The following is a 19,686-nucleotide window of genomic DNA, read 5'->3' on the forward strand; positions in this document are numbered from 1 at the left end:
CAAATACCATAAAAAAAGCCATGTTCCCTGCCTAAAAAGAGCTTCCCCTCTCTCTAATTCCCTCAATGATCCTGAGAAAAATCCCTCCCCGCCCGATGCCTGATTCCTGTTAGAAGAGTGAAGTTTGGTACTAATAATATTTAGTAACTGCTTCCTATATATCAAGCGTAAGGGTAGATGATCAAGTCGTGAGCCCCATGTGGGACATGGACTGTGTCCACTCTTGTATCTACCCCAGTGCTTAGTACAGTGCTTGGCACATTGTAAGTGCTTAATAAATAACATTTAAAAAAAGTCGTACCCGATCTCTTCCCCGAAAAAGGGCTCACAGGAGAAAACTGGGAGAAAACAGGCATTTTATCCCCAGTTCATAGATGAGAAAACTGAGCCGTAATGTCCCTAACGTCCTCCACCAGGCAAGTGACAGGGTGGGGCTAGAACTGTGTTCTTTTCGCTAGCCAAAAAATCCCTTTGGCGTGTTGTGGTCTGGCTCTCTACTCAGCAGGACTGGCGTAGTATTCATTCATTCATATTTATTGAGCATTTACTGTACTAAGTGCTTGGGAGAGTACAGTATAACAGGCCGCAGTCTTACCTAGCATATTTTTTATGCAGAATGTACAAAAATGAAAACTTCCATGAAAGAATATCATAACTGTTTCTGTAAGAAGCAGCAGGCCTAGTGGATAAAGCACGGGCCCGGGAGGCAGAGGGCCTGGAAATCCAACTCCGGCTCTGTCATCTGATTGCTGGGTGACCTTGGGTAAGTCGCTTCACTTCCTCTAGATCTGGAGGCATCGTTGACGGGGATGGCAAAACTAGTCAGCGCTTCAGACGGTGTTCCGAGCTGGGCTCTTGGCCTTTTGGTCGGGTTTCCTGCCCCACCTTCATGGCTCTCCTCTCCGCCCCCTCCCCGGACTCCCTTATCGAGCCAGAGGCCTCTTTGGCTCCCAGTGCAGCTTTGGGAAGCGGCAGGTGAGCGTGTGACGGCCGGGAAGACTGAAGCCATTGTCCGTGCGGCCGGGGGCCTCTGGCTGACCGAGACAGAGTGGCGACTCTTGTTCCCGCGGCCTACCTAGGGTGCCAGTCCGGGTTTCCTCTCAGGAGGGGCCGGGGGAGGGCCGGGATGGGGGTGGGGACCCCTGGGAGAGCCCGTCCGGCTGGACAGGGCCACGGTCCATGGGAATTTGACCCTGGAAGCGGAGCCCAAAATGCCCACCTCCTCCCTCCCCCTGTCCCCTCCTAAGAAGATTATCAATCTAAGAACAACAAGGGATTTCCAGGTTGGTGGCTCGGCCTGGCTTGCTCCACCCCCGCCTCCCCGCCGGTCACCGCCTCCGGGGTGGGACCTGGATTCCGCCCAGGAAGGACCCAGCCATGCCAGCAGGTCTGAGGTGACGGAGGAAAGGGACGGTGGCTGGAGCTAAGTTCCTCAGGGAAATAAGGAAGGGACCCCAAGAGAGAATAAGAGAGCCCAGGGGCCTTGGTATCTCTCCTTCTTGGACAGAGAGGCAGCATGGCCTAGTGGATAGAGGATGCGCCCGGGGGTCAGAAGGTCATGCTTTCTAATTCCTGTTCCTCCTCTGCTCTGCCCACTAGGCCATACTGCATCCCTCGGGTATGTGGCAGAGGATGAAGGGTAGGAGGGAGAGGTGTGTAGCAGGACTTGAGAAGCAGCAGGTATCTGTGGGCTCCCACGCCGAAAAGCTGGGAAGTATGAAGGACAGAGCACTGGGCTAGGACAAGGAGATGAGATGTCTCTGTTTCCAATTTGTACATTCCAAGTGCTTAATACAGTGCTCTGCACATAGTAAGCACTCAATAAATACTACTGAATGAAGGAGAGCCAAAGAGCAGTAGGGGTACTTACTGAGCGCCCAGGAACCAAGCAGGGATAAGCAGCGAGGTCTAGTGGGTAGACCACAGGCCTGGCAGTCGGGGGACTTGGATTCTAATCCCAGCTCTGCCACTTGTCTGCCGTGTGACCTTAGGCAAGTCAATTAACTTCTCTGTGCCTAAAACTTCCTCATCTGTAAAATGAGGATTCTCTCCTACTTATGACTGTGAGCCCCAAGTGGGACAGGGACTGTATCTGCCCCAGTGTCTAGTACAATGCTTGGCACAGAGTAAACACTTCACAAATACCATTATATATATGATATAATAATATTATGTAATAACAAAAATATCCTTCACTGCACAAAATGCTTGGAGAAGATAACAGAGACCCCAAGTTCTAGCTCTGACTTAGACAGGGATTTTCCTGAAGCCCTGGATGACATTCCGGAACTCATCCGGGCCTCAGTTTCCCACTCTGCACACCGAAGAGAGTCATCTCTGCCCACCGCCGCTTCTTCGCCCCATGGAGGCGAGGGGCTCGGAGGAAGAAGGGAGCGCGCCGGGGTCGAAGGGCGCTTACCGTCGACGGGGGTGCAGGGTTCATACACCAGCCTGTAGCCTTCGAGGACACCGTTGGGGAACAGAGGGGCCTCCCAGGACACATTCACCGACGTGGTGGTCAATTCGCTGAACCTGACGGAGCTGGGAGCGCTCGGGGCTGTGCGAGAATTCGTTCATTCAGTCAGTCGTATTTATTGAGTGCTTATTGTGTGCAGAACCCTGCACTGAGCGCTTGGGAGAGGACAAAGTGACAATAAACAGACGCATTCCCTGCCCACCAGCTGGCTTCCGGGACTTCTCTCTCCCCCGCCCCAGGCCTGGTCAGCCCCAGCTGCCCGGACAACCTGGCCCTGAGATCCGGAAGGAGCCGGAGGTGGGGGTGGTTGGATGGTCCCGACCTGGCGTGGGTGAGACCCAAAATGAAGGCGTCAACCACTTAGGACCGGAATGTCTCTGGTCCTCAGTGTTGGAGAGGGCAGAAACTTGGGTTTCCAGAACCCCAGTGAGTCCCTTCCGCTGCCTCCCGCCCAGGAAGTCCAGGGATGGGGAGGGAAATAGGATGGACTCATCGCTGAGAATGCCCAAGGCATTTTTTGGGTGCCCCTTTTCCTCTTCAGGCCCCTAGTCCACAGCACATCCCAGAATCCTCTGACTCAGGCCCCCATCTCATCTTCCTTCCCTGGTTCCGTCCCCTCATCCCTGGAAGACGTGGTGGCCAACTTTCTGACCCTGGCCCTCCATGGCTCCCCCAGGGAGCGTCGGAAGTGAGGGGATCTGGGAGACTTGGCCCTTCGAGTTTCCTCCAGAACCGATCCTGCCCAGCTCCGGGCTCCCGGACAAGGAATCGGAACAAAATTCCAATTCCCCCTACCAACTTCCTAGGGAGCAGAGAGACTTCTTAGGCCTTCCCAGGTTCATCCCTCAGCTGATTTCTGTGTTGGAGGAGACACCACCAAGAGAGAGCAGTGGTGTTCAGGAATCCAAGAGGAAAACAAGGGGTGAGTTGGGAAAGGAGCAAGGGAAAGCTCACGGAACTCAGAGAAGCAGCGTGGCTTCGTGGATGGAGCACAGGCCTGGGAGTCAGAAGGTCCTGGGTTCTAATCCTGCCTCCATCACATGTCTGTTGTGACCTTGGGGGAGTCATTTCACTTTTCTGGGCCTCATTTACCTCAACTGGAAAATGGGGATTAAGACAGTGAGCCCCATGTGGGACAGGGACTGGGTCCAACCCAATCTGCTTGTATGCACCTCAGAGTTTAGTTCAGTACCTGGCACACAGTAAATGCTTAACAAATTCTGCAACCATTATTATTATTATTATTATTATTATTATTATTATTATATGCCTGGCACATAGTAAGCCCTTAAGAAATATTACTATTATTATTAGAGCAACAATCACACCTCTCTTCTTTAGCCTCGGACTCCGGGACCCTCCGGGAGGATCACTGTGTCCGGAGTTCTACCGGACAGACGGACACGCTCCCAGAGCTGTGTTTTCTGAACTCCCTGATCCGGGCCACCCAGAGTGTCAGCTAACACAAGCGGTTTGGGGTCAGGGCCGGATTGAGAGGGAGAGAGAGGGAGAGAGAGAGTCCGCAACTCAGGGCGGTCCCAAGCTGTTCCGGGCCGGATCAGTGGGGCTATTATTGTCCGGCTCCTCCTTCCCGCTGGGCCGGAGGCTAATCCCTGAGACCGTTTCCCGTCTCCGACTCCGGGTGAGCGGCGGGGGCTGCCAAGAGGCCTTCAGAACCGGGCTTCAGATCCGCCCGCCTTGGTCCGCTGCTGACGGGGAGCCGAACACAGGACGGGGCCTCCTCTTCCTTTCAGGAAGGCCCAGGACACACACCATTTGATAATTCCTTTGTCCCGGGCCTCGAGTCCGGGATTAGGGGGTCCCTCGGGGTTTGGCAGGGGCAGGGCTCGCCTGTCTGTCTGGGGACAGGAAACCTGGGAGTCAGAGGAGCAGCGTGACCTAGTGGAAAGAGCGTGGGCTGGGGAATCAGAGGACCTGGGTTCCAATCCTGGCTCCGCCACATGCCTGTTGAGTGACCTTGGAAAGTCACTTCACTTCTAGGGATCTCCGTTTCCTCCTCTGTAAAATGGGGATTCAATATCGGATCTCCCTCCTACTTAGGCTGGGTCCCGGTGGGCAGGGACTGTAAGCAACCTGATTAATTTGTATCTACCCCAGTGCTCAGAACAGTGCTTGATGCAGAGTAAGCACTTAACAGATACCATAATAATAATAATGGGGCTCTGCTGGACAGACCATTTCCATCAGGAATCCATCATGGAGGGGCTGGTCAGGACGCTAGCCTAGAAGCTCCTTGAGGGTGGGGCTCATGACTACCGAATGCTTAGTAGAGTGCTGTGCTCACAGCCGGCACTCAGCATGGCCTAGTGGATAGAGCACGGGCCAGGGAGTCAGAAGGACCTAGGTTTGAATCCTGGCTCCACCACTCTCTCTTGGGTGACCTTAAGCAAGTCACTTCACTATTTTTGCTCCTCAGTTACCTCATCTGGAAAAATGGGGATTAAGAGTGCAGTGGGGAAAGAAAAGAGGGAGTGGGGGTACCTGTTCCCTTGCTGGTTTCTCCCAAACCTCAGAACAAGCTCCCTCTGTTGTCCTCTTAGGACCCCCCACTCAGGCCACCAGTGGACTGGCCCGGAATAGACGGGGGCTATTTGATGCCCCCTCCCAATACACTTGGTACAGAATAGGGCTCCATGCCGTTCCCAACACGCTTGGCAAAGAGTGGGGCTGCTTGCTGCCCCTCCCCATCTTGCCTGGCACAGAATGGGGTTCATACCAGGCACAGAATGGGGCTCTCTGTTGCCCCTTCTCAACACACCGGGCACAGAGCGAAGCTCCTTGCTGCCCCTTCCTAATATGCCTGGCACAGTATAGGGCTCCTTGCTGCCCCTCCCCATCAAACCAGGCACTGAATGGGGCTCTCTGTTGCTCCTTCTCAACACACCTGGCACAGAGCGGGGCTCCTTGCTGCTCCTTCATGACTCGCCTGGCACAGAGCGGGGCTCCTTGCTGCCCCTCCCCCTCATGCCCGGCACAGAATGGGGCTCCCTGTTGCCCCTTCCCGACGCACCTGGCACAGAACAGGGCTCCTTGCGCTCTCCCCCGCCCCCCAAGCCAACAGGGCCGGAAGCCAGGAGTCCCTGTCCTGGCCCGGAGCCCCCTCCCGGTCCCGCCCACCTGCTTGCTGGGTCCGTCCCCGGGCGGGACTGCTGCGGGGGCCGTCCCCGGCCGCGTTGAAGGCCAGCACGCTGACCAGGTAGGCCGTGTAGCCGGTCAGGTTCTTGAGCTTGACGCCGTTCTCGGGAAGGAAGAGGGTCTTCACGCGCTCCGTGTCGTTCCGTCTCAGGGCCTCCCAGAAATAGATCTGCGTGCGGGAGCAGCGGGAGGGAGCTGGGGGAGACTCAGAGCAGTCTCCCCCTGCTCTGCCTCCCGCACCTGGGCCCCCAAACCACCATTCAGTGGTATTTATTGAGCGCTTGCTGTGTGAAGTGCCTCCTTGGACCCGCCAGGGCTGATGGCAGGGCAGAGGAACTCTCCCTGCTGGACTTTAAACGCTTAAAATCTTTGCAAGGCCTAGTGGAAAGAACCCGGGCCTGGGAGTCAGAGGCCTTGGGTTCTAATTCTGCTCTGCCACTTATCTGCTGGGTGAACATAGGCAAGTCACTTCACTTCTCTGGGCCTCAGTTTCCTCACCTGTAAAATGGGAAATAAGATTGTGAACCCCTTGTGGGATGAGGTCTTGTTTCTCTACTGTAAGCTCTTTGCGGGCAGGAAATGCATCTGTTATACTGCTATATTGTACTCTCCCAAGTGCTTAGTACAGGACTCTGCACACAGTAAGTGCTCAATAAATACAATTGACTAACTTACTGAATGACATGGGCTGCATCCATCCTGATTATCTTGTACCTACCCAAGAGGTTAGTAGAGTGTCTGGCTCATACTAAATGCTTAATAAATACCGTAAAAACAAACAAAAATTCCTGTTCTCTCTCCCCTTGGAAAGAGAACCCTAAGGGAAAGCGACTGTGTTTGATTTGATGATCTTAATAATGATAATAATTATGGCATCTGTTAAGCGCTTACTATTTATTCATTCAATCGTATTAATTGAGCACTTACTTGGTGCAGAACACTGTACTAAGTGCTTGGAAAGTACGATTTGGCAACAGAGACAATCCCTACCCGACAACGGGCTCACTTACTATCTACCTAGCACCGTTCTAGGTGCTGGGATAGATCTTGTATCTCCTCTCAGTACAGTGCTGGGCTCATACTAAGCACTTAACTGATTGATTGGCACTCCACAAATACCATGGATTGATTGGGTTGGGAAGATGAATTGATGGACTGATTGATAGGCGCTCCATAAATACCACGGATTGATTGAGCTGGGAATAGGGATTAAGTACTCCATAAATGCGAATGATTAATAGGCGCTCCACAAATACCAGGAATTGATGGGGTTGGGAAGATGAATTGATGGACTGATTGACAGGAGCTCCATAAGTGCGATTGATTGATTGATAGGCGCTCCACAAATACCATGGATCGATGGAGCTGGGAAGATGGAGAAGGCAAAGAGTGGTTCTCCACCGCCACCTGCTGCCTGCATCCGGAAACCTCATCGCCTTTATCCCCCTAAACCTAATGCTATTTGGTAAGCGCCTACTATGTGCCAGACACTATACTAAGCGCTCACCGGGCTACTTTACTCCCAACTCAGCTCGCACACTTCACTCCTCTAATGCCATCCTTCTCACTGTGCCTCCATCTCACTTATCTCACCCTTGCCCACGTCTTCCCTCCGGCCTGGACCGCCCTCCTTCCTCAAATCTGACCGACAGTGACTCCCCTCTGCCTTCAAAGCCTTACTGAAGGCACACCTCCTCCAGGAGGCCTTCCCAGGCTAAGCACCCCCTTTCCCTTTCTCCCATTCCCTTCTGAGTCACCCCGACTTGCTCCCTTTGTTCTCCTCCCTCTCCCGGCCCCCCAGCATTGACGTACATATCTGTCACTGATTCATTTCTATTGTCTGTCTCTCCCCCTCTAGACCGTAAGCTCACCGAGGGCAGGGAATGTGCCTGTTTATTGTTGTACTGTACCCTCCCGAGTGCTTAGCTGAATGAATGAACAAATACTGCAGATGCTACTATCACTACTGCTATTCTGAACAATTTGTGCCCCAGCAGGGAAGGGCTGGGTCACTTCTGGCGATCAAGGCCCTGGGAGAAAGAGCCTTTGGGACTGTTTCTCCGGAGTCTTTGCCTTAAGAGACGTGGGGTCTCTGTCTGAAGGCAGGGAGTTGAGAAGCAGCGTGGCTTAGTGGCAAGAAGCCAAGCTTGGGAGTCAGAGGTCATGGGTTCTAATCCCGGTTCCGCCACTTGTCAGCTGTGTGATTTTGGGCAAGCCACTTAACTTCTTTGGGTGTCATTTACCACTTCTGTAAAATGGGGACGAAGATTGTGAGCCCCACCGGGGACAACCTGATTACTTTGTATCTTCCCCAGCACTTAGAACAGTGCTTGGCACATAGTAGGCACTTAACAAATACCATCATCATCATCATTATTACGTGGAAACAGGGTCTTCGGCAGAAGAGCGAGGTAAAGGCTCACGAAACCTCCCAAGCCCTCTCCTCTGCTGCTCGAGAGTCCCAGGCTCCGAGAACTCAATGCTAGTTTCTCATTTCTTTTTTTTTGGCCTGTTATTTGTTGTTAACCGTAATAATAATTATGGTACTTGTTAAGCTCTTACTCTGTGCCAAGCACTGTTCTAAGCCCTGGGGTAAATACAAGTTAATCAGCGTGGACACCATCCCTGTCCCACATGAGGCTTCTTATCCTCATTTTACAGATGAGGTAACTGAGGCCCAGAGAAGTGAAGCGACTTGCCCAAGTCACACAGCAGGCAGGTGGCAGAGCCGGGATTAGAACTCAGGTTCTTCTGACTATGAGGTGCTCTATCCACCAGCCTACGCTGCTTATCACTTCAGGGTCCCAGAATCACCCCTTGGGCTTCTAGAGAGGATGTGGTCCGGCTCCATGAAAGAAGGATAACCTGAGGCACGGCGCCCGATTTGTATATCCCAAGCGCTTAGTACAGTGCTCTGCCCATAGTAAGCGCTCAATAAATACTACCGAATGAATGAATCAGGACCACCCAGGAGGAAGAACCCAGGAGACGTCTCTCAGCGGAGTCCTCCTTGGGCTTCTTCCCTCGGTTCCCTCTGATCCCTATTTTCCTCCCCCTCCTCCCCTTTAGGGGTCCCGTACCTTGTAGCCTTGGATATCTCCATTCTGAGCCTCTGGTGGTGGAGGTTCCCAAGTCACATCCAGCTGTGAGGCCGTAGTGCCCTGGACAGCCACGTTGCAGGGGGCCGCGGTCGGCACTGGAGGAGGGGAGGAGGGCGGACTGACGCCGTGGACCCCAAGTTTCGAGGAAGGGGGATCGGGGGGGGGGATTCTGGGCTGGCGTTTGCCCCAGGGGAGGTGAGGAGGAGGAAGGAATGGGGAGAGAGGGAAGAGCTGGGAGGGCTGATGGACATCTCGGGGCGGGTGGGCCTCACCTGCTTCCCCGACAAACACCTCCTGAGGTGGGCTGGGGGGACCCTCTCCCACGGCGTTGTAGATGCTCATACGGATCTCATAGCGCTTGTGTTTGCTGAGGTCTGCCGAGGGAAGGGTGGGGGGGGGGTGAAACAGAGGGAGGGTGAGGGGGATTCAGCCCAGGGGCCGGGGAGAAGAAGGGGCAGCTCAGTTCTGGGGGAGCTCCGGGGGCCAGGAATAATAATAAATAATAATGTTGGTATCTGTTAAGCACTTACTATGTGCCTAGCACTGCTCTAAGCACTGGGGTAGATTCGGGGTGATCAGGTTGTCTCATGTGAGGCTCACAGTCTTAACCTCATTTTACAGATGCGGTAACTAAGGCACCGAGAAGTCAAGTGACTTGCCCAAAGTCATACAGCTGACAGGTGGCGGAGTCGGGATTAGAACCCATGACCTCTGACTCCTAAGGCGGTGCTCTTTCCACTGAGCCACGCTGCTTCTCTAAGCCTCCACAGTTATGAGGACCCCAGCCTCGTCTTGCCCCTCGGGCCTGTTCCGTTGTTGAGAGAGCTCCCCGCTTGGACCTTGACAACCCCTCCACCTCGCTCTTAGCCAGAGGGGCTTCAACCCCCAGACCCAATCTCTTTCCCATTCATGCTCCCCAGGCCTGCGGTTCTGGGATCCACGGACCCCCCTCCCCTCCACCCTGAGATGGGAGGTAGCCGAGGGTAGTAGGGGAGGGGGCTGGCTGCTGGCTGGACCCATGAGTCCTCCCTTCTCGGTCTGATGGCAGATATTACAGATCTGGCTTTTTTAAAATTTATATTGATATCCATCTCCCCCTCTAGTCTGTAAGCTCAATGATGGCAGGGAATGTCTGTTTATTGTTATATTATACACTCCCCAGTGCTTAGCACAGTGCTCTGCACACAATAAGTGCTCAGTAAATACGACTGACTGACTGAGATCTACCCTCTCCGCTGCTCCCTTCTTGCGACCCTCTGTCGCTCCTTCTGGGTAGGGGCCACTCCAAGCTCCGTCTCCCACGTGGGATCAATTCACAGCCAGGGTCACCACCGTCTCCCAACTCAGAAAATCAGCTGACCAACTGACAGCTGACCAGCTCCTTCCCCAGCCCCCCTCATAACAGTCATCCCTGTTTCCTTGGGAAGGGGTGGTGGGGGGGGGGGGGGGAACTTCTGTAGAGGGGAGAGTTTCTGATCTCAATCAGGGGGTCTTGGTCCAGGGCCCGGATGGGAAGTGGTCTTTGGTGTGGCAGAAGGGCCAGGGTTGGGAGAGGGGGGGATTAACCTCTGTGCTTTCAGAGTTTCGCCACCTTCCTCTGCCTAGGAGAGAGGAGGATATACGAACCAGTCTTTTTAGGGGTGGGGTCACCCTGGCTCTTTGGGGGGCCCATCCAGCTCTCTGTGAATGGTTACCAGGGTTTTGTGGGGGCCCAGAATCAGGAAGATTTCAGGGCCCCCCAGATATACCCCAGCATCCCCAGAACAGCACCAGATCAGTCAGTCAATTGTATTTACTGGGTGCTGACTGTGTTCAGAGCACTGTACAAGCTCTTGGGAGAATTCATTCATTCAGTAGGATTTATTGAGCTCTGACTGTGTGCAGAGCTCTGTACTAAGCACTTGGGAGGGTACAATATAAGAGTATAGCAGACAGGTCCACTGCCCACAACGAGCTTAAAGTCTGTGCCCTTACTTATCACAGTTCCAAGCCCATGGCCTGGCCAGGGCCAAATGCGACTGGGCCAGATTCAGGTGGGGGCATAGCCACCCCCTCTGCCATCCCTGGAGCAGCAGCGTGGCTCACTGGAAAGAGCATGGGCTTAGGACCCAGAGGCCATGGGTTCAAATCCCGGCTCTGCCGCTTGTCAGCTGTGTGACTTTGGGCAAGTCACTTAACTTCTCTGTGCCTCAGTTACCTCATCTGTAAAATGGGTAATTAAGACTGTGAGTCCCACGTGGGACAACCTCATCACCTTGTATCCTCCCCAGCGCTTCGAACAGTGCTTTGTACATAGTAAGCGCTTAACAAATGCCATCATTATTATAATTATTATCCTTCTGCCACCCCAGGACAGGAGCTGGTGGGTTCCAGCCAGACTGGACAGTGACCCAGGGTCCCCTCCTTGCCCCTGGACTGCTGTAGTCAGCACCGCCATGCCCAGGTGCTGCCTAAGCAGCAGGCCTCTGGGCAGCAGCTGCCCAGGAACCCCGAGGAGCAGAGGTGGGGATGGAGGACGTCAGAGTTGAGAAGGACGGAGACTTACTGTCCAGCTCGTACTGGGTGAGGCTGGGACGGCTCAGGTTCTGCACGGCGTACACGGCTGGGGGAGGGAGCCGAAGGTGCGGGACGTGGGGGAAGAGGAGGAAGAGGTGGGGGACCGGGGATGGAGGAGGGGGATGGACGAGGAGCAGGAGGCGACGAGGAGGATGAGGAAGGAGACCAGGTGGAGGAAGACAGAGGAGGAGGAGGGAGGAGGAGGAAAAGGAGGAGGATAAAGAGGAGGACAAGGAGAGGAGGAAGGGGGGAAAGGAGGGGAAGGAGGAGACAAAAGCGGAGGTGGAGGGGAGGAGGAGGAAGGGGAAGAGACAGGAAGGGAAGAGGAAGAAGAAGAAGGGGAAGGAGGAGGAGGAAAAGGAGGAGGAAGAAGAGAAAAAGAAGGAGGAAGGGAAAAGCAGTTAGTAAAGTTAGCACACACCTGTCATGGTCTACAGGACAAGCAGGAACATTGACATTGCTGAGACAAAGAGCAGGGCAGGGAGGCCCTCAGAGCAGAGCTGTGGCCAACTCAACTAGTGGCTCTGGCTGAGGGCCTGAGGGAAGAGCAGAAGCTTCTCAAGGTCAGGCTGCCGGCCTCGGCAGCCTCCGGACTGGTCCCCGCACAAGGCCTGCCGAGCGGCTCACCACATTCTTCCCCCGCCTCCCTCCGGATCGCCAGGAGTCCCAACCGGTCACCCGGTGCCGAGAGCAGGGGACTCAGATTCAGGAGATGCAGGTTCTAGTCCCAGCTCCACTATTTGCCTGCTGTGTGACCTTGGGCAAGTCGATTCACTTTTCTGAGCCTGTTTCCTCATTTTTAAAATGGGGATTCAATGCCTGTTCTCCTTTTCCTTTAGACTGTGAGCCCCATGTGGGACAGGAAGAGGCAGGGTGGTCTAGTGGTTAGAGCACGGGCCTGGGAGTCAGAAGGACCTGGGTTCTGAGCCCGGCTCCACCACTTGTCTGCTTCGTGACTACGGGCAAATCATTTCATTTCTCTCTATCTCACTTCCCTCATCTGAAAAATGAGGATCAAGACTGTGAGCCCCATGTGGGAAAGGGACTGTGTCAAACCTAATAAGCTCGTATCTACCCCAGAGCTTAGTACAGTAACCGGCACATAGTAAACACTTAATAAATACTATAAAAAAAAAAAGGACGGGGTCCAACCTGCTTATCTTGTATCTATTCCAGTGCTTAGTACAGTGCTTGGCACATAGTTGCTGATTATCCAATCCAATAATATTACCTTCTGGCAACTTTTCCCCCGGGCATAACCCAGTGTTCCTAGACTGGGGCCACCTCCAAGGATCTCCAAGCATAATCTCCTGGTATCTACGATGGTAACTCTGAGAAGGAAGGGGCTGTCTCAAGGCCACCCAGAGCGGGTCAGCATCTGCCTTTAGGAGAGAAAGTCGGGGGCTCCCAGAAGAGCCTCTGAGTGGACTGAACAAGGGGAGAGGAGTCGGTCAGACCAAGGCAGGCCCCCAGAGAGTTGACCATCTGCTCTCAACAGGGGCACCGGATGTCCCAGGTCAACACCCGTTGCCCCCTGTGACACCTCTCTCCCCGGCCCTCCCTTATTCCTCTCCTGCCCCTGCCCGGAGTGACCGTGTCACCCCCTGGGCCAGTTGTCCATAGAGATACTGTGGGGGGCTTAGAGATTGCAGAAGGGGCACGGGGAGAAGCCAAAGTCTGAGGGGAGGGGACCGGGACCTTGGCCGACAGGGGCCCCAGGAAACCAGCGATTAGGGTTCAGAGGGGGAGCTGAAGCAGGGAGCCGGGACAGCGGACAGTAACGGCGGAAGCCACAGAGTCTTGCTGGGTTGAGGTTGGGCTTTTTTGGGGGTTGGGACAGCCCCTTCCTTCCCCCCCACCCCTCCCTCCGGCAGGCTCGGCCACTCACGCGTCAGCTCCGCCCATCTGGCCTGGGGATTAGCGATGGGCCGCAACGTGAAGCCCCTCAGCCCGTCGTACACCAGCTCCCGGTAGCGGATCCGGAAGCCCAGCAGGATCCCGTTGACTTTGTCCTCGGCGGGGGGCTGGAGAGGGAGGGAGCCCCTGCTGGGTCAAGCCCTGCCTCGCTGTCCCCCACCCGCCAAATCCACTTCCTCCCCACCTCTGACAGCCCGAGCGCCCAGACCCTCTGCTCCTGCTCTGCCCCTGGACTGTCGGTCAACTGTATTTATTGAACGCTTACTGTGTACAGAGCACTGAACTATGACCTTGGGAGAGTACAATATAACAGACACATTATCCTCCCACAGCAAACTTACAGTACAGAGGATGAGGCAGATATTAATATAAATAACTAAATTACGGATATGGACATAAGTGCTGAGGGGCTAGGAGGGAAGATGAATAAAGGGAGCAAGTCAGGATGATTTAGAAGGGTGTGGGAGAAGAGGAAGGCTGTCAGGAAAGGCCTCTTGGACTCTTCCTCTTTGAATAGGGGGAGAATCATTATCTGTGGGATAAGAGGAAGGAGGGTGTTCCAGGTCAGAGGCAGGAAGTGGGTGAGAGAGAGGAGATTGAGGTAGAGTGAGAAGGTTGGCATTAGAGGACCAAAGTGCACAGGAATGGCAGCCCCCTCCACACAACCAAGTCCCTTTCTGTGACCCTCATATTCTCACCTATCCTGCATCCCTTCCCCCTTCCTGGTGGTCCCGGGGAGAAAGGTGTGGTCATGGTTCAATTGTCCCCTGCCTCCTGCTCGCTGTATTCTGGGAGGATGTCACTTCTTGCCTCCTCTGGCCCTGGGCCCTATAAAGCCACAGGTACGCTTCCTCGCCCCACCCCGCAAAAAAAAATCTATACAGACATTTAGGCCGAGGGCCAAGGGAAAGCCCCGGCTGAAGAACCCGTGGAGGTTGGGCTACCCAGAAGGCACCGGGAGAGTGCCAACGGCCGGGCAACCTGAGCACCGCCCGGTTGACGTTGCTTGGGTTCTTGTTCTTTTTCTTTATCCGCAGACGTGGCTTTTCCGCTCTGAAAGGGGTCCTGGGATCTGGAGAGACAGAGGGCCGGCCCGGCCTGGGGATCCTACCTGCCAGCGGATCAGTACCGAGGTGGTGGTGTGAGGGGTCACGGAGAGGATGGTGGGCGCTTCGTCTGGAGCTGGGGAGAGAAGGCATCTTAGCGGACCACCCCAGCTACTCCAAATAAAAATGAAGATGACGACATTCATTAAGCGCTTACTATGTGCCAAGCGCTGCAATAAGTTTTGGGGTACATACAAGATAATCAGGTTAGGCACAGTCCCTGGCCCACAAGGGACTCCTGGTCTAAGTGGAAGGGAGAACAGGGACTGAGTCTCCATTTTACAGAGGAGGAAACTGAGGCCTGGAGAAGTGAAGCGATTTGCCCAAAGCCACCCAGCAGGAAGCGGAAGAGCCGGGATTAGAACCTAGGTCTTCTAACTCCCAGGCCTATGCTCTTTCCCCTAGGCCATGCTGCATTATTATTATTATTCCCCACTCTTCCCTGCTAGAACTGGAGGGTCACTCCACCATTTGGAAAAATCAGGCTCCCAAAGGCCTGGTCCACAGAGAACAAGGTTCCTCACATCCATCCCAGCATTCAATGCTCCTCGGGCTTCCGTATGTATTTATATATTTAAAGACTAGGATTCCAGTAGGCAGGACCACCATTGTTTGGCTTTGGGTTTTCCCAGGCTTTAGGGAAAGAGAATGGGACCCAGGTGGACAGTTCAGGGACTGACACAGAAAGCAAGATGGAGGATACAGATGAAAATCGAAACCAACCCTGGGGACAGTCCCTTAATTCCTCGGCGTCAGGCAAAAGCCGGACAGAGGCACTCCTCTCCTCGCTTGTCGTTCAACCTTTCTGACCTTAGGGTCGGAAAGGCGGGCAGAGGGGGAGGGCAGAAGTGGCAGTCCCTTGAAAGAAATGTTGGGGATCTGGGAATTTCATGGATTCGGGTCGGGGGTACTGGCTGGGGCCTGACCTGCTTGCAGTGTGGTCAGTGATTCCGACTCCTCACTGTATTCGCTGTCTCCGATGTCGTTGGTCGCCTTCACCCGGAACTTGTAGGATGTGAAGGGCTTGAGCCTGCAGGAACGATGACAATCGGAGTTGATACGGAGGCAGTGGACCCAAAAAGCCCTGCCCTCCACCAACCTGGGGTATCATTTACATGGCCCAGAGTGGGACGGACTGACAGGGGTCATCACCCCCATTTTGCAGATGGAGAAACCAAGGTTTAAGAAGGCTGGGGACAGGACGGGCCTACCCGCGATGGTCACCCATAGCAGTTTCCGAACTTGGCTCTGTGACGTTTGGACATTTGACACTCGCCCCACCCTCAACCCCATAGCACTTATATACATATCTATAAAGTACATATTGTAAATTTCTTATTTATATTAATGACTGTCTCACCCTCTAGACTGTAAGCTTGTTGTGGGCAGGGAACACGTCTGCCAATTCTGTTGTATCATACTCTCCCAAGCACTTAGTATAGTAAGCACTCGATAAATGATGATGATGAAGATGATGATAAAGACAAAGCCAGGTGTTCAGTGGGCTACTCCCTCTGGGTCTGGGTGCTGACGGAAGCTGATGGGCAGAGGTCACTGCGTCCGGATGACTGTATTTGTGTGTGTGGCTGGTGGAGTTTGGGGCTGCAAACGTGTACCCGTCTGTGCCTGAGTATCCATCGGTGAGAGCACAGAGGTGTGCAGCCTACGGGAAGGATTCCCACGATCTGACTCAGATCTAACAGTCTAACTACATTCCCAGACCCACAGAAATGAAGTTTCTTGCCCAAGGTCAGTAACTGGCCTATAGTAAGCACTTAACAAATACCATAAAAAAAAAAAGCCCACCTGACGTGAGCAAACCAAAGTGGCACCGGCTTCCCCGGAGGGAAACCGGACGTCCTCACCTGTCCACCAGGAAGGCGGTGGCGTTGTGACTGACGGCGGCGGAGTGCAGGGTCCAGCGGCCTCCGGGCAGCTCCCGGGCCTGGACGGTGTAGTAGCGGATCGGGGAGAGCCCGTCGCTGCCCGCCTCCCAACCCAGCAGCACGCTGCGCGCCTCTACATCCTCCTGCTGCACCACCGGCTTGCTGGGAGGCTGAGGACGGTCTGGGGGAGACATCGGGGGCGGGGAGGGGGACGGAGTGGGGATGGGGGTGGGGAAGAGCTCCAGTTGGGCCTAGCAGTTGAGGGGTAGCTCTTTAAGGCTCCTGGCATTCGAACGGGTCTTGAGAAAACATCGGTCCTAGCCCCTTAACTCCCTTCTTTTCTCTCCCTTTCTTTCTGTTCTTGCAATCCCTTCTTCTCTATTCGATCCCTCCCGCTTTCCCTCTCTTCCTCTTCCTCCCTTCATTCCTCCCTTCCTCCCTCCTCCATTTCTCCCCCAAAAGGCTCCTCCAGGGCAAGTGGGCAGACCTGGGGTGGGTGGGTGGGGGGCACTCCATTCCCTTGCCCTCTTCCACCACACCTTGCTACTCTCCTACTCCAACCTGGCCTGCACACTTCACTCTTCTAATGCCAACCTTCTTGCTGTACCTCAATCTTGTCTATCTTGCCGCTGACCCCTCATCCACATCCTGCCTCTGTCCCGGAGCACTCTCGCTCCTCGCATCCAACAGACAATTACTCTCCCCCACTTCAAAACCTTATTAAAGTCCCATCTCTTCCAAGAGGCCTTCCCAGACTAAACCCTCCTTTCCTCTTCTCCCGCTCCCTTCTGCATCAGCCCTCCCAACCTCATAGCACTTATGAACACTATCTGTAAATTTATTTCTATTAATGACCATCTCCCCCTCTAAACTGTAAGCTCATTGTGGGTAAGGAATATGTCGATTTATTATTCTATTGTACTCTCCCAAGAGCTTAGTACAGTGCTCTGCACACAGTAAGTGCTTAATAAATATGATCGATTGAATGAATGAAAGGGCACCGCCCCCCGCCCCCCATCCCGGCCCCTGACCCAGGGCGGGCCGTCACCTCTCTTCTCCGTGGTGACCACCAGAACCTCGGCCGCCTCCCCCCAGCCCTTGCGGGTCTGGGCAGTGATGCGGAACAGGTAGACGGACTCGGGCTTGAGGCCGGTGGCGGTGAACTGCCGGGCACTGGGTGTCAGCACCTCCACGGCGGCGGTGTGGGCGGCGGTGGTGTTGAGCCGGTGGGTGATCTGGTAGGCTGTGGGAGAACCGGAGATGGCTCTCTGTTGGCCTCAGCCCCGCCATCCCCCGGCTGGAAATTCCCACCCGGTGCCAGTCCAACAAAGGAACTGAGCTTTCTGGGAGGGATCCCATCAGCTGCAGTTTGCCGGTAGTAGTAGAGGCGGGGCCGGATTAATCCAGGGGATTTAGGAGCCGCTGCCTAGGGCCTTGAGTTAATGATGACGATGGTATTTGTTAAGCGTTTACTATGAAGCGGCATGGCCTGGTGGCTAGAGCCCAGGCCTGGAAGTCAGAAGGACTTGGGTTCTAATCCCATCTCCACCACTTGTCTGCTGTGTGACCTTCGGCAAGTTGCTTCAGTGCTGCCTGCCTCAATTTCCTCATCTGTAAAATGGGGATTAAACCTGTGAGCCCCGTGTGTCACAGGGAAGGTGTCCGACCTGATAAATTTGTATCTACCCCAGCACCTAGAACAGTGTTTGACACATAGTAAGCGCTAAACAAACACCACCATTACTATTACTATGTATCAAGCACTGTTTTAAGCACTGAGGTAGATACAAGCTAATCAGGGTGGACACAGTCCCTGTTCCACAGGAGGCTCACAGTCTTAATCCCCATTTTACAGATGAGGGAACTGAGGCACACATAAGTTAAGCGTCTTGCCCGAGATCACACAGCAGACAAGTGGTGGAGTTAGGATTAGAACTCAGGTCCTTCTGACTCCCAGGCCTGGGCTCTATCCACCAGGGGCCCTGGAGCAAGAGGTCAGGGGAGATGAAGAGTGACAGAAGGCAGCTGGTGACAGGGTCATCAGGAACATCTATGTGGATACTGAAGTCCTCAAGGATCAATGTAGATATGGAGAAAGAGAAGGAATGTGAGAAAGGGATCAAAAGGGTTCAAAAATTTGGAGGTGAGGGTCTGGGGGGAGCAGTAGATGACCATTACTAGAATTTGGAGTGGGTGGTAAAGGCGGACAATATGTGAAGGAAGGGAAAGAAAGGGATGGAGGAGGTAGAATGGTGTGAAAGTGGCAATGGGGTGTGAGAAGGAAGCCAATACTTTCCCCTTTCCCAGAGAATCTGGAGGAGTGGGAGAAGAATAGATCCCTGCTGGACAGAGCAGCAGGGGAGACTGAGTCATCTGGGAAGAGCTAGGTTTCAGTGATGGTGAGGAGGAGGAGTGGCTAGGTCAGGAACAGGTCAAGGATTCATTCATTCAATAGTATTTACTGAGCCCTTACTATGTGCAGAGCACTGTATTAAGTGCTTGGAATGTACAATTTGGCAATAGATAGAGGCAATCCCTGCCCGATGACGGGCTCAAAGTCTAAGCACGAAGGGAAGCTTCCCCATGATGGAGCGGGGTGTTCCACAGGCCACACTTGGCTGAGGCAGGGGGGAGATCCTGGGGGAGGGGATAGCGTGAGAAGTGGGGAGGGGATGGATGGGAATGAGTTGTCAGGAGCCAGTGCAGAAGGAAGGTGAAGAGGGGGCCAGGATTAGATCCCAGGTCCTCTGACCTCCACTGAGATAGATGCAAGCAAATCGGGTTACTTTTGTGGTACAGAGATTGTGTAGAGTCTCTGTACCATATAGGGCTCACGGTCTTAATCCCCATTTTACAGATGAGGAAACTGAGGACCAGAGAAGTGAAGTGACACACCCATGGTCACAGAGCAGACAAGGGGTAGATCCGGGATTAGTACCCAGGTCCTTCTGACTCCCAGGCCCATGCGTTATCCACTAAACCGTGCTGTTTCTACCATCGTTCTTTTATTTGTTCACAAAGGGCCTCACAAAACCAACCAGCCCAAGGACCCCAGGAGAGTTAATCTGGCCTCATTCGGGGCAAGGCTCACAGTGGGGCAGGCTGGGAGTCGGCCACAGGTGGCCACGCTCTGGGCCTGCAAGCACAGAGCCCTCTGATCCCGGCTGCAAAGGTCCCTGCAGGTACTCACGTGTGGGTTGCCCGGCGACAGACTGTGCCCGGCGTCCCGCTTCCCACACCGGACCTCAGGGCACGTAAGGGGATAGCAGTGCCAGGGTCTCTGTGGCCAGGGCGTGAGCCTGCCCGCTTTGATCCCCCAGGCGGTCGGTAAGCCCTGCGGGACTTGGAGCTGGGGAGGGAGCCTGGGTCAGACTCCGCCTCTGGCCTCCAAGAGACGGAAGTGTTTCTGAGGAGGGGAAGCGGGGCCCCTCCAGGGATTTTCCCAGCTGCAGGCTGGCAGCCTTGGTCGGAGGGACTGGGGCAGACTT

At 54.3% G+C, this 19,686-nt stretch overlaps 1 protein-coding gene across 2 annotated transcripts in view; it reads right to left on the minus strand.

Annotated features, from left to right (window-relative positions):
* SDK2 (sidekick cell adhesion molecule 2) overlaps positions 1-19,686 on the minus strand; it is a 180,926-nt gene that overhangs the window by 20,893 nt on the left and 140,347 nt on the right. Inside the window, exons 29-38 of one of the 2 annotated variants that reach the window (XM_029079920.2) lie at positions 17,247-17,441; positions 16,178-16,379; positions 15,239-15,342; positions 14,318-14,388; positions 13,178-13,313; positions 11,279-11,335; positions 9,006-9,107; positions 8,713-8,828; positions 5,615-5,801; positions 2,420-2,557 (exon numbers count right to left, since the gene is read on the minus strand). In XM_029079920.2, coding sequence (XP_028935753.1) covers positions 2,420-2,557; positions 5,615-5,801; positions 8,713-8,828; positions 9,006-9,107; positions 11,279-11,335; positions 13,178-13,313; positions 14,318-14,388; positions 15,239-15,342; positions 16,178-16,379; positions 17,247-17,441 — 1,308 coding nt within the window. The remainder of the gene's footprint in view (positions 1-2,419; positions 2,558-5,614; positions 5,802-8,712; positions 8,829-9,005; positions 9,108-11,278; positions 11,336-13,177; positions 13,314-14,317; positions 14,389-15,238; positions 15,343-16,177; positions 16,380-17,246; positions 17,442-19,686) is intronic. The other variant, XM_029079921.2, reaches the window with a different exon arrangement.

Source organism: Ornithorhynchus anatinus, chromosome 15 (assembly GCF_004115215.2).
Source record: "Ornithorhynchus anatinus isolate Pmale09 chromosome 15, mOrnAna1.pri.v4, whole genome shotgun sequence".
NCBI lineage: Eukaryota > Metazoa > Chordata > Mammalia > Monotremata > Ornithorhynchidae > Ornithorhynchus > Ornithorhynchus anatinus.